This window comes from Bipolaris victoriae (genome assembly GCF_000527765.1).
Source record: "Bipolaris victoriae FI3 unplaced genomic scaffold scaffold_26, whole genome shotgun sequence".
Taxonomy (NCBI): domain Eukaryota; kingdom Fungi; phylum Ascomycota; class Dothideomycetes; order Pleosporales; family Pleosporaceae; genus Bipolaris; species Bipolaris victoriae.
Window position 1 is genome coordinate 13,999 of NW_014575366.1, and position 12,751 is coordinate 26,749.

The following is a 12,751-nucleotide window of genomic DNA, read 5'->3' on the forward strand; positions in this document are numbered from 1 at the left end:
CTTGTGTTGTCCATGTTTTCCCACTCGTTAACTCAGTCGCCATAAGAGTGCATTGGCGTTATATCTTGAAGCCATAACCGGCCATGCATCGCCTGTAGTCGTCGACGAGGTTGGCGCATTCCTTTTGCGCGTCGTTTGAGGTGGAGAACAGCATGCATTCGTCGCGCTTCGCTTTCTGGTCGGTACAGACGCAGCAGGGCTTCACTTTCGGTTTTTCGGATGTCTTGAGGTCTGAGCCCATATTGGCGGCAGTGGGTGGCGCTATAATTCCTTGCGTCAGCTAATTGGCGTCGCTAATATATTTCCATCCTATCGGAACCATACCTGACGACATGTTTTGTGCGTGTATGTGTGGTGGTGGTGAATGGAAAGATGCTTAGCAATCGGAATTGCGCACCAAAAGTTCCCGCCGGGCATGGTGTCATCAATCGGCTTTGTCTTGGCGCGCATTCCCGCGGCGGCCACTGCACAAGGCAAACCCCCTGCAAGATTTCAACGGGTCTAGGCAAATCAACCCCCACTACGCCCGCCAAAACATTGCGCCCCACGACTCACACGACCTTGTCGCCCGTTGAATATTATTCACTCGCCCCCTGCTAGACTGCATTTTACCACGACTGCAAGGGACATTCAAACACAATTATGGCTGGCGCAAAGGTCTTTTCTATCGAGGGCAAGGGCCTGAAACTCACCACAGCGGCGGACATCGAGCCGCACATTCAGGAGTTGAAGACCAACGACGATGTGGAAGAGGTCAAGTTTCTGGGAAACACTCTGGGTATCGAAGCCAGCGAGGCGCTGGCCAAGGTTCTGGAGACCAAGAAGAATCTGCAGGTATGGAAAACCTCCCTTTGTTGTCGCCAACTGAGGGGCACTGACTGATATGAACAACAGGTCGCAAACCTCGCCGACATCTTCACCTCTCGTCTTCTCTCTGAGATCCCACCTGCGCTATCACACCTCCTCACGTCCCTCCTCACGCTACCAAAGCTCCACACCGTCGATCTCTCCGACAATGCCTTCGGTCTCAACACTGTTGCCCCGCTCGTCGACTTTCTGTCGCAACATACCCCACTTCGCTACCTCTACCTGAACAACAACGGTCTCGGCCCAGCTGCTGGTGTGCTCGTCGCCGATGCGCTGACTGCACTTGCCGCAAAGAAGGAAGCCGCGCGCAAGGAAGGCAAAGATGTACCAGACCTCGAGCTCGTCATCTGCGGTCGCAATCGCCTGGAGAATGGTAGTATGGCCGCATGGGCAAAGGCATACGCAGCAAACAGTGGCGTCAAGACGATCAAGATGACGCAAAACGGTATCAGGCAGGAAGGTATCTCGCACCTCATCACCAACGGCCTCGCACACCTGACCAAGCTCGACACCCTCGACCTCCAAGACAACACCTTCACTGCCATGGGCGCAAAAGCCCTCAGCCAAGCCGTAGTAAACTGGACCGACCTCCGCGAACTTGGCGTAGGCGACTGCCTCCTCAGCAGCCGCGGTGGCATTGCCCTCGCCGCCGCCCTGGAAAAGGGTAAAAACAAAAAAGTAGAAGTCCTGCGCCTCCAATTCAACGAAATCAACGCAAAGGGTCTCGCAGGTCTCGCCTCCGCTTCCCACACCGCTCTCCCGCTCCTCCGCCGCATCGAAATCAACGGCAACAAGTTCGACGAGGAAGACCCCAGTCTCGATAAGCTGCGTGAGGTCCTGGATGCACGCAAGGAGGAGTCTGGTGAGAAGGCTGACGATGAGGAGTACTGGGGTCTGGATGAGTTGGATGAGCTGGAGAGCGATGATGAGGATGAGGAAGAAGAAAGCGACGAGGAGGAGAAGAGAGGAGAGGTGCAGGATCGTGCAGCGAAACAGGTCGCAGATGATAAGAAGGCGGAGGAGAGTAATGTGGCGCAGGACAAGGATGCCAAGGTTGACGACCTTGCTGACTTGATGAGCAAGACGGAGATCAAGTAGTCTTTCTTTTTTTGGCTCCTTGGTCTTTGTGTTTTCTTGTTTGGTCGATTGTGGTGGGCGTGGTGGGAGACCGTTTTGCATTCAGCGGTTCTGGGACTTTTGTCATTAATTCTTTTCTTCCTCGTTTCCCCCCCCCCTTGAGTATCAATGGGTATGTAGCATTTCGATACCATAGACAATGCTCCAGCATCATCACTTGTATGATGCCTTTTGTTATCTTGAGTCTGTCCTCTACCCACCAACTTGATCGCCACAGGCAGTGAATTAAGTTGTGCAATGTGACCAAAAACAGCAGTTCAAGAAAGGAAAGAAAGAAAAATCCGATTTGAAGAAAGTGAAATTCATTAGGAAGCTACTAGGCTGGTTCATCTATACATGCTCGTATCGTCCTTGCTGTTGATCATATCTGGCTTCAACGTCCCCTGCACGTCTCACGAATTAACCTTCCTCCTCAAACATATGTTGGGAACCATTTTCATGACGCTCTTCTGAAAAGCATGGCAGCAAACAAAGCTGCGTTGTTCGAAACGATCTCACTGGGCCTCGTTCTCTGCCTTTCGTACGTCACCCAAGTCACCCTCGACCTTCTTGAGCTCCTTGTTAACAGCAGTATCTTCTTTGCGTGGTCCAGCATCCGTTTCCGAGGGATGAGGCGAGTTGGAGATGTCGCTGAGAGTTCTCTGGCGATGGGAAACAACAGACTGTGCTGTAGCGGCCAGTCCACCCTTCTCAGTATGTCCATGAGCACGCATCTCGCATGAGTGGAGCTTGTTGGCTTCAGCTGGCGTGACGGTACTATCCTGGATTTTTGGTTGGATTGCAAGCTCTGCTTGGCGAAAGTTCTCTTCCTTGTCATGGTGGGATTGCTCTTGGGGAGAGAGGGTGTTCTTACTGTCGTCCTGGATCTTTGGTCGGATTGCGAGCTCTATTTGGCGAAGGTTAGCTTCGGCTTCCGTGATGGTAATATCTTTCTGCATCTTCAGTCGGATTGGGAGCTCTGCCTGATGAAGGCTCTCTTCTGTGCCGTGGTAGGGTTGCTCTTGGGGGGATAGGGTATTCGTACCGTCAGCGCAAGGACACGCATCGCTAGCATTCGACTCGCGCCTTGCAGCAGTTGATTGAGCAGTAGCAGCAATACCTCCCTTTATGGTATCACCATGAGTGCGAGATTCAAGCGATTGTAGATGACCAGCCTCTTCCTTGGTCACAGTACCCTCTTCTATCTTGTCCTTGACGGCGTCCGCTGCTTGCAGAATGTTTTCCTCCTTGTCATGCTGAGATTGCTGTTCAGGTGATGTAAAGCTTCCTTTGTTTGGTTGAGGCTGTTCACTTTCCGAGGGCTGCAAGGCTTTGGGGCCGCCACTTAGTGATAGCTGACGCTCACGTCTCGCAACAACAGACTGAGCGGCAGCAGTGATACCGCCCTTCTCAGTGTGTCCATATGCACGAGACTCGAGTGAATGGAGTCGATCGGCCTCCGCCTTTGTCACTGTGCCTTGCACAATCTTGGGCTCGATCTTGGCGATTTCCTCCTGGAGCTCGCCTTCAACTTCTGGATGGGGAACGTTGGTGTGACCGAGAGCCTTCTGCATTTCTGTGGCAGTGTCAGCGCGGAAAGAAGATGTCGGGGATGTGACAGGCATCTGTACTCACTGCTAACAACACTCTGAGTGGTACGAAGCACCTCTATAGTCACCTCCCCAGGGCTGCTCTCCACCTTGTCATGCAAGTCCTTGACAGCCGTCAGCAGCTCGCAGTGATGAGTCTGAGCATGACTAGATTCCTGATAATGCACACCTTGTTAGCAATAGCCAGATATTCCACGGCAGAGATAATGCGGACCGCCCTCTCGTCACTCGCAGTGAAGTTGTCAAACAGAAGACGAGCATCATCAACCGTGACGCTGCTTGGATCCGTCTTCAGCTTCTCGAGCATAGCCTCCAGTAGGTTCTTGAACTGGCTTGACTGGCTGCTAGCAAGACTGCTCGTATCGGAAAACATCTTCTCGCTGAGATGTTCGCTCATGGTGAGCCAAATGGGGGGATACGAGGAAGTTTTGTAGGTTGATGCTTGGAGTGGAGGATGCCAAGGTGACTGGAAGAGTTGGGGGGAAGATAAGAGGTGTTTCTGGCGTGCAAAGTACGATGTCTTGAGGTTTTTATGTTTGGGGGCTGATGACGTTGTTGGAGGGGAGGTGAAGGAAGGTGCAGGTGCCAAACAGTGGCATTTTGGACGACCCGGGCCAACTGCACTTGCCTTTTGATGCGGCGTTGATTTGTTAGCATGTCACTACGAGAAAACTATGCGCATGAAGCAAGTACAGCGGAGTGCATCGTGTAAGAAATAGGGGTTGAAAAGATTGAAGTTTACTGGAGACCGAAAATTGTCAATTTGGGCCTTAAACTGCTCTCTCCATCGCCAAATTTACTATAGCAATTTCCACAAACAAAACATGTGCTTTTATCAGTCTGTTTGCCGAAAGTCAGCAAAGGCATAAACACTGCTCATGGCGCCACATTCGAGGGCCGGCCCGCAGCCAATCCCAGCCTCTCATCCATCACCTCCAAAAAGTCTCTTTCCCTGCCAAACTCTCCGATACTAGCAAGCTTCTCAAGTGTCTTCTCCGAACTCTCGCACTCGTTGTACCACCTCCTTTCAAAATTGAAGTCGCCATTCAATTCGTCTGGGAGAATTACCCACTCAGGCAGCGCGCACTTTTCCTTCTCACCATCCATGTACCACCAAAACCTCATCTTGCCTTGCTCTTTCCAAGCTTCTCTGTTCCATGACTTTGCCAACGGCGAGTGCGACTCCCAGCCCTTTATCAGACTACGAAAGTAGGTGATGGGGTGAATGTACTCGTTCGTGACACCTAGGTCTCTCAATTTGGTCCACGTGTGCACTTTTGACTTTTCGTCGTATTCTTCACCGCTTTCATGGCCGGGCATGCGTATATGCATACCGTTCAGGTAATACATTGCGGTATACGAGTCAACAAGCGGGCCAGTGCCCCAGCTGAAGTCGAACTTCTCATGCGCATGTGGTGAGGCAGCACGCGGAAGTTTTAGCTCCTTGTCACCAGAGCTCAAGAATGGAATAGATGGCAGCTTCGGGACACTGTTCCACATCTTCTGCAGCGTATTTGGGTGGTAGTAAGTGCAGGCGTAGCGAATACGGAACAGCCAACGCTTGTATTGGTTGAGATGCATTGAGAAGGCGTGTCGGTCTATAGTCAAGTGCGGGGAAATGACTTGAAGCATCCAGCAAAGAGTCGCTGTTGATATGTCTAAACCTAGTTAGCATTCGCATTGGCTGAGTTCATATCGGGGACCGACTCTCTGAGTCTCCCTTCATCTCCCCAAGGGCGTCCTGTGAGCCGCCACCACAATTGATGTGTACACCAGGGAACTAAACAGATTACTGTTAGGTTGTTTGTTGTCTCAGATAGGCTGTGCTGGAGTACATACCCAGACCTGCTTGAGTTCAGGTGTACGTCGGTTTGGATCGTCGACAAGGTCCTTTGGAATATACCAAAGAGTCGGACGGAAAGCCTTGCGTCGTTCGTCTAGCGCAAGGGCTTGAAATGCATGCTCAATATCTAGTGGGCGCTTAGTAGCAATCTCACAGCTCTAGTTGGGCGACTTACTCTCTGTCAGCTTGACATTATGGAAGCCGTATTGCGTTCTCTGAGAGGCTAGATTGAGACCCATCATATCTGGTATACCCAAAGATCCAACAGTGTCCCAAACACCGACAACTTTCACCTTTCTGCTGTCTTCACTGACGGCGAGTTCTCCATGCGGTCGAATTTCCCACACCTCTGCCAGTAGCTTGAGATCGTCCAGGCCAATTGCTTTAACATCCACGCCCTGCTTCTTCATCTCTTCTCCCTTCTTGCTCAGCTTGCCTTCAGTGAACCACCTCCACGCTTGTGTTTCGCGAAAGTCAACACCTTCGTCATTTGTCTGATACAGGCTGTATAGTGTCGCGAAGAACTGCATGCTAATGGGTGCTATGACTCCAATGTCGGAGACAAGTCCTGCAACTGCACGCGCAGTGTAGGCACCTCTTGAGAAGCCAAAGCAGAAGATTTCATCACCCGGCTCATAGTTTTGCACGATGAAGTTGTATGCTTCAATGACGTTTTCTGCCAACCCGGCTCCTGTACCGCCTTGTCGGTTCCTTTCAGAAGAGCTGAGATTTCCTGTCCCCACCCCAGAATCGTAGTAGACAATCTGGTGAAACTTTTTCGAGGGGTCATGCTGATCCGAGCCAACACGGGCAATCAGGCGGCATAGTTTAGTGACATTGGATGGGACGTTTGTTTCGATAGTGACGCTCGACTGCCAAGTCCCATCGCAACATATGACTAGGCGTCGTCCCCAGGCCTTGCTGTCGTCGTCGGTCATGGCAGTGTGGGTGAAGGGGAGGGAATAAGATGTAGTGATGCTTGAATGGGGGTACTATGTCCAGGGACAGCAAAGTTTATCGCTGTATATGTAGGACGATCCGAAAATCGTACCAAGACTGTAGTGGATGCAAGCGTAGCAAAAGAAGGTTTCGACTGTAACGTTCAGGGGCAACCCCAGACGGTGGGAAAAAGAGAGAAAGGCAATAAGGCAACCAGACTGCGTAATCCTTCCTTTCAGCTGTCTATCCGCTAGAAAGCTCACACCGCGAAGGATCGACAGGAAGCTGAGGGTTAGCCCCCAAATTGCCCAAGAAAACGCCCGATCTTTTATGCTACGGCTGAGAGCTACGGCAGGCTGCCAAGCGACATGTTCCCACAAGCTGCATTAGGCGATGCCATTGCCTGCATTCTTGTGCCTCTCACTCTCTTCAACTGAGAGGTTGAATAAAAGGGCAGCCCAGATTCCTCTGGCTCGAAGCGAAAGGTGGAGGCGGGACATTTCTTTTTCTGGCTTTTGACATGACGAGTTGTGATGAGTTGTGAGGGGTTGAGGGTGTGCCGCTCGACTGTGCCAATGGCGACTGTTGTTTGTTGGTTACAACATGACACTTGCTTCTCAGGTGAAGTATGCCAATGTAAATGAGCATGTCACCTGGTCCTTTCCATGAATGGTAAATGGCTGAGAGAGGATGGGTGTGCTTATTCCCGACGTGGCGTGGGCAGTGCTTTTGTTCAGAGCAAGAGGAAGCGGCACGCGGGCCCACCCGACTCCCGCAGCCCGCATCAACGACGGACCATGGGCATGGCGCAGCTGGCCCTGTCTCTCTGAATAGCTTCAATGTTATGCACACAGCCACTGCTCAGCTCAGTTGACTATAATATCACCACACCATGTTAGCGTCACTATACTATATGACATTTTCCAAGTTGTTTGTGCTTATTTTTCTTTTGTAGTGACACTGCAACTCACTACTGGGCTGAAACTGCTTGTGCTGCTCTCAAAAAGAGACAGAATACCGATGCTTCATTCTCTAAGGCCAATGGATGTAACCAAAGGCGCGGCCTGCGCTAACATGAAACATGAGATCATAACTATTTCTGCAAAAAAAGCAAGCAGATGGAGCCGACCACACATGTGTCGGACATTGTGTGTCGCGATATGGCGCCATTTTCGCGCAATATGTGAAAGCTCTTGTGGTATATCTGCGCGCACCACCAGTACATAACGCCTGCCATCCAACAGTAAAGATGTCGCTGAATCGCTGAGAATCGTAACCACCAAAATCTAGTGCATACCACCCAATAACCAAAACCTTTTCAATATCGTAACCACCAATCCTATAAAGAGCCTGCTCATTGAGAGCGAGGCGAGTTGCCAGCCGTATGCGGACGACTACCATATTGCGAGCCATCGTGGAACCCGTCAAAGCTTTCGCCAGATGACGTTCTTTGGAGGTCATCACCGTCGGCCATATCAATGTCTTCCTGCTCATACCTTCCCGACCCATTGGAACTCTGTGGCGGCCCCATGTTCGAGAAGGATGAGTATTGTCGTGGAGGTGCTGCAGGGGGCACTCCAGCATTGCTAATCTGCTCAGCCAGACTTGGTTTTTCCGCTAGGTTGCTTAACATCGCACGGCTAGCGTCCAGCATGGAGACTGCGTAATCGAGAAAGTCGGCGCGCTTGGAAGAGACAGACAGGGTCCAGCGATATTCGCACAACCTCAGCTTGTAGAACTCGGCCTCTTCTTTGGCGGGCGCCGTAGCCCACAATAACGACCCAAACGTTCCGATGAGTGTAAAGTTGACCTTGGAAGCAAAATACCAGAAGGCCTGCAGATGTTCTGGCTTGAGGCGGTTGACAAAGTCCATGGCAGAGATCAATCGCGTCTTCGCAGCACTGCGGCACATGAAAAGACCGTAAGAGTCTGGGTTGGTCGAGTCAAGAGACTGCACAATGCGTCGATGCAGAGTGATTTCTGTCGCAAAGTATGCGAGGTGCAGATAGCCAGTCGACGTGAGCTTGCCCTTCTCCGGCGTGTTCATCTTAACTTCAGCAGGCAACTTCTCGTGCCACTGGCGGAGCTTTATTTGCACAGGCTTGGCGCGGGCCAGAATGAGTTCAGTGGACTTCTTTCCTGCATTTGCAAAATCTTGGATGGCAGTTTGGGTGTAAAATGTATCCATGACTTCTGCCATGATTTGGGTAAGTCCGATCATCTGGGCAAACAGTATCCGTCCTCGCTGGCTGTCTGTTTTTTCGTCTTCGGTCTCTTCTTGCCGTGTCTCATATCCGTCTCCTTCTTCAATAAAATCTTCTTCAGTAATGGGCTTGACTGCCCAGTTAGCATTGAAGATATGTGAGGGGCGACCGTGGATCAACGAGCTCCATTTGTCCTGCATGTACAACGCACATGCGATGCGCTTCCTCAATCCACGCTCCCAGAGAGGAACCGACCATGAGGAGCAGTCAAGATGGAGGCCTAGTTCTTGGCCAACGGCGACCAGTTGCGTAGTCAGACTCCATGAATCTGCTTCTGGACGCTGGAGCAACAACAAACCTGCCTGCACAGTTGACAGTTTAGGACGCTCCATTGACAATGTCAATGCCTTCATTGCAACTGCTTCCAATCGAGCTGCATCGGGTTTGGAATAGCTTGCGAGCTTGGGGTTGAAGGACCACCAATTTAGGGCCAGAATGTACATTCCAGCTAGAAGGGCTGGTGAGAAGCCCCGGTCGCCACTACGATAGCGCTCGACGAAAAGGTGCTTTTGGATAATGGGGTAGTTTGGATGTACTACTTGAAAGTACAAGTCTAGCAGGGCAGGGCCATGTGGGTGCACAAGCTGCTCGACCTGAGTCAGTGCCTCGGACTCGCCGGCAAAATCTTGCGTGTTCTCGTCAGGCAGCATGATGAAGCATTCATGATCGTTTACTCGTCGAAGGGTGCCGAGATCAAAAGTAGATTCGTTACGGGTATCGAATTGAGAGAGGCCAATGAGTAGGGAGTCGAAAGGGGAGCTCAGACCAATGTATCTGCTGTGCTGGCGCCGTTGCAGGCCCAGCGTCTCTCCAAGCTGAGGTAGGTGCAGACTTTGCACGTGGGACAGCTGTGTTGGTGGTGGTTGTGGTGGTTGTGATTGTGATGGTGGGCTTGGCGCTGTTGCTGTGATGGTGGGGGTCGACAGTGCCAATGGAGGAGGTTCCGAGTCGACGGATCTAGCAGACGGTATCAGTCATGCCGTTTAGCCGCACAAAGCACAAGTCGAAAACGAAGATTTAAAAAGGCAATGGATACAAACCACATGACGGGTGGGGAGGGAAGGCAGGTAGAGTGCATGGCACGTGAGCACGTGACAGTTTGGCGTGGTACATGTACGTAGTGGTTGCTCGTCGGCCAAGCGAGCCATCGGACATTTTCTCGAACGCGGGGCAGTGGAGGAGCCTAGACATACCTCTTCTTTGTGTTGCTGGGCGAATCCTTTTTCTCGCCGTCGACGACTTTTCTCTTGCGGGGCAGAGGACTTTGCACAAAGGTACAGTCCTGCTTGTGGAACTCGCACAGGACACACAGGGCGGCGCCCTCGTGTATCACACAGCGACTCTTTCTCCGTCTGCAAGCGTCACACGGGCGTTCTCTCCGCGAGCGGATGTTGGAGACGGGGCCGTTGGTTGAGGTTGGTTTGGTCAGGTTCTCCTTGGTCGAGGGCGACTTGTGTACTGTACGAGGGCGAGCTGGTGCTATGGAGACGACTGGGCGTGGGCCCATGGCCGGCTGCTGCATTGCTACGGCCGTCATGGCTGGGCAGCTGGCGTGGAAGGGGGGCGATAAGGCTATGAGAGACTACGGGCCGTTGGCCAGACTGCGGATCAGGATGCAAGTGTCTTGCTATCGGAGCAGGGTATGTGGCAGGTCTTATCGCGTGGGAGATGGCGAGGTCACTTTGGATATTGGGCTATGCCAAGAACAGCAAATATATTTGGGTAATGCAGCGGAGGGAGGGAGGTAGGGATGGAGGGATGGAAAGGGACAAGACAGCGGGTGCTCAAGGGCCCAGATTGCCGGTAACGGCTGTGAGGAGAATGAGGTGGCTGATGGTTCGCGCCGTCATTGAACGTGTGCCCAACTACTACAGTGTAGGAGATGGAGCGACGTCGGCGGGGCGGGAGCGGCGTGAGAAGCCTGGGCTGGTCCTGGGGCGGAGGGCTAGGACGTGGAGCGAGCAGAGGGGTGGTGCATTGTCGGGGAGGGTAGGGCAGGGCAGATGGGTGAATGTGTATGTATGTGTGTAGTGTATGTATATGTTTCTGCCTTTGAGAGAGCGCCGGCACTGTCTTTTGTGGCAGACATGTGCTCGGGATGGGTTTGGACATGGACCGCGCACGGATGGGCAGGGCAGTAGGACGGATGGGGCTTAGCGCCGTCCCTGCTTTGTGCTATCTTACGTACAGCCGAGAGATAAGGAAAGCACGACGGGCCAATGGCCGACGCACGACCGCTCCCCCACCTGCATCGTTTGATCTTTCCATTACTCCAGCCCAGGAGCTTATCTGCTGCGCTGCACTACTCACGCCCCAGTCTGCCTGTCTAGGCCAGTTACTCTTATGTACTCGTTACCAGACTCCATACTTGGGGCCATTGGCATATGCACGTCACCCACGACTCGACGCACACGACTGCCCATCCCTCACAGCTCACCACGCCTGCCCACGACATCATTGCCCTTTGCTTTGCCTGTCACTCTTGCAACCGACCGTTTTGTCCCGATCCCGCCGACCTGCCACACACACACAGCCCTCCTCCCTCGCCACCTGCAAATCCCAGACGCTGCATGTGTGTACGTAACTACTTAGCACCGACATTGCAAGTACCTGCTTACGTATACGACACACCGTTGCAGTAGCACCAACCAAGTACATGTCACTCTCCCGCTCGCTGACTATACCAGAAATCCTATTCGACTTGCAAATCACCACCACCCTTCTTGCATGGTTTGTGCCATAGTACCTACTCCTATAGGCGCCCTCCGCACGTGTCGCGCGACCGTCTTCTCCACAGTGCCCTACCCATACCTAGAAATACATGCTAGTGGGTCCCTTGATTGCCATGTCTGCTCCGCTCCAACCCTGCCCACGATAGCCTCACCGCTCGCCCTTCAGGCAAAACGTCTTGCTCTCCGACCACCGGCAATGCGCAGCATCCGGAATGCTCCGCCAATCCCATCTACCGTCCACCTCTTCTCCCCGTGATGTCATACCCGCCTCGTCTGTTCCTCCGGAGCCCCATTTCTCGCCCTTGTCGCTCCCGAGCCGCGGTCAATTGCCCTTGCCTGCTGCTGTAAGACGGTCGAGATCTACGCTTGTGTACGTAAAAGCTCCAAGCCTTTTAGCCTTGCACTGCCAGCGACCTCAATCTTGGGTCATGTTCGTGCAAAGCGACCGGTGGGTCCCCCAGCTGCACTCGCTGCGTTGCCCTATCTGGCCTCGCTAAAGGCCGTGTTCCAATTTCTCAACAACGGAACCTTGCCCTTAGTCGTTATCACCCTCCAAAGGCCCGTCACCACCCTGGACCTCTGCTCCGCGCCCTCACACTCCGCGCTCCCTCACTGGCCAACTCCGAGGCTGTCTACTTCCGCCCAACCGCGTCAATTTTCCGACACCTCAGGGTTCCATGGTTACGATTACGAGATCTTTGATCGCGGATCTGCATGTGACAGCCTACGCGAGCAAACTATGCTTAGCCCAATGGCATCGTTTGGCAAGTCGGGCCGCTATTCTCCGCATCCAATCCTCCATTGTTACCTGCCTGCCTGCCTGCTCTGCACCCGTCTTCTTATGCTTCAGTCGTCGCATTTGCCGTCTGTCAAGGATCAACGAGCCATGTTTACTTACTACTTACTTACATCGGCAACCTACACCGACAGCCTGCCTCTTCACGTCATGTTGTACCGTCTGGCGGTGTGAGATTACTCATGCTAGGAGATTCATACATCTGATGTAGAGCCACTTAACATTTATCATTGTCTCGCTGACGACGACACCTTCTGAAACACGGAAACTGTAGCGCGCGCACTGCATTCATTGAGACGTGGCTATAAGGTTATCGCGACAAGGCGAATCGCCAATCCTTACAATCCGGGATATCCTTTGCGTCTCACCCTCCTCTAGTCACATTGATTTTCAGAGCTGGGGTCTGGGGTATTATTTCCCCCGTTTAAGCTTTTAAAGTTTCCAAGGCTTGCCGCGGGATTTGGGGACCCCACGCCAATGCTGACATGGCAATATACTACGCACCAATATCGATGAAAATCAATCAATCTTCTTATAACGCCTACTAGCATTGCCCACTGTACATCGTACAAGACCCATAGTAT

General features: G+C 52.5%; 6 protein-coding genes across 6 annotated transcripts; 1 reads left to right on the top strand and 5 right to left on the bottom strand.

Moving 5' to 3' along the window:
* Positions 1–58: 58 nt before the first annotated feature.
* COCVIDRAFT_25043 (hypothetical protein) lies at positions 59–334 on the bottom strand (the record flags this gene model as incomplete). Its single annotated transcript, XM_014702896.1, has 2 exons — positions 59–261; positions 325–334. The coding sequence occupies 2 exons, from the start codon at positions 332–334 to the stop codon at positions 59–61; spliced, it is 213 nt and encodes a 70-aa protein (XP_014558382.1).
* A 308-nt stretch (positions 335–642) lies between these two features.
* On the top strand, positions 643–1,965 carry COCVIDRAFT_14424 (hypothetical protein; the record flags this gene model as incomplete). The annotated part of the gene is made up of 2 exons (XM_014702882.1): positions 643–834; positions 895–1,965. The coding sequence occupies 2 exons, from the start codon at positions 643–645 to the stop codon at positions 1,963–1,965; spliced, it is 1,263 nt and encodes a 420-aa protein (XP_014558368.1).
* Positions 1,966–2,498: 533 nt separating this feature from the next.
* COCVIDRAFT_36160 (hypothetical protein) lies at positions 2,499–3,966 on the bottom strand (the record flags this gene model as incomplete). Its single annotated transcript, XM_014702921.1, has 4 exons — positions 2,499–2,890; positions 3,296–3,559; positions 3,619–3,730; positions 3,763–3,966. 4 exons carry the CDS (start codon positions 3,964–3,966, stop codon positions 2,499–2,501), a joined length of 972 nt encoding a protein of 323 aa, XP_014558407.1.
* A 503-nt stretch (positions 3,967–4,469) lies between these two features.
* Positions 4,470–6,374, bottom strand: COCVIDRAFT_36161 (hypothetical protein; the record flags this gene model as incomplete). The annotated part of the gene is made up of 4 exons (XM_014702922.1): positions 4,470–5,251; positions 5,301–5,373; positions 5,433–5,563; positions 5,612–6,374. 4 exons carry the CDS (start codon positions 6,372–6,374, stop codon positions 4,470–4,472), a joined length of 1,749 nt encoding a protein of 582 aa, XP_014558408.1.
* A 1,355-nt stretch (positions 6,375–7,729) lies between these two features.
* COCVIDRAFT_94626 (hypothetical protein) lies at positions 7,730–10,176 on the bottom strand (the record flags this gene model as incomplete). Its single annotated transcript, XM_014702923.1, has 2 exons — positions 7,730–9,596; positions 9,833–10,176. 2 exons carry the CDS (start codon positions 10,174–10,176, stop codon positions 7,730–7,732), a joined length of 2,211 nt encoding a protein of 736 aa, XP_014558409.1.
* A 140-nt stretch (positions 10,177–10,316) lies between these two features.
* COCVIDRAFT_94422 (hypothetical protein) lies at positions 10,317–10,751 on the bottom strand (the record flags this gene model as incomplete). Its single annotated transcript, XM_014702924.1, has 1 exon — positions 10,317–10,751. The coding sequence occupies one exon, from the start codon at positions 10,749–10,751 to the stop codon at positions 10,317–10,319; it is 435 nt and encodes a 144-aa protein (XP_014558410.1).
* Positions 10,752–12,751: the final 2,000 nt, after the last annotated feature.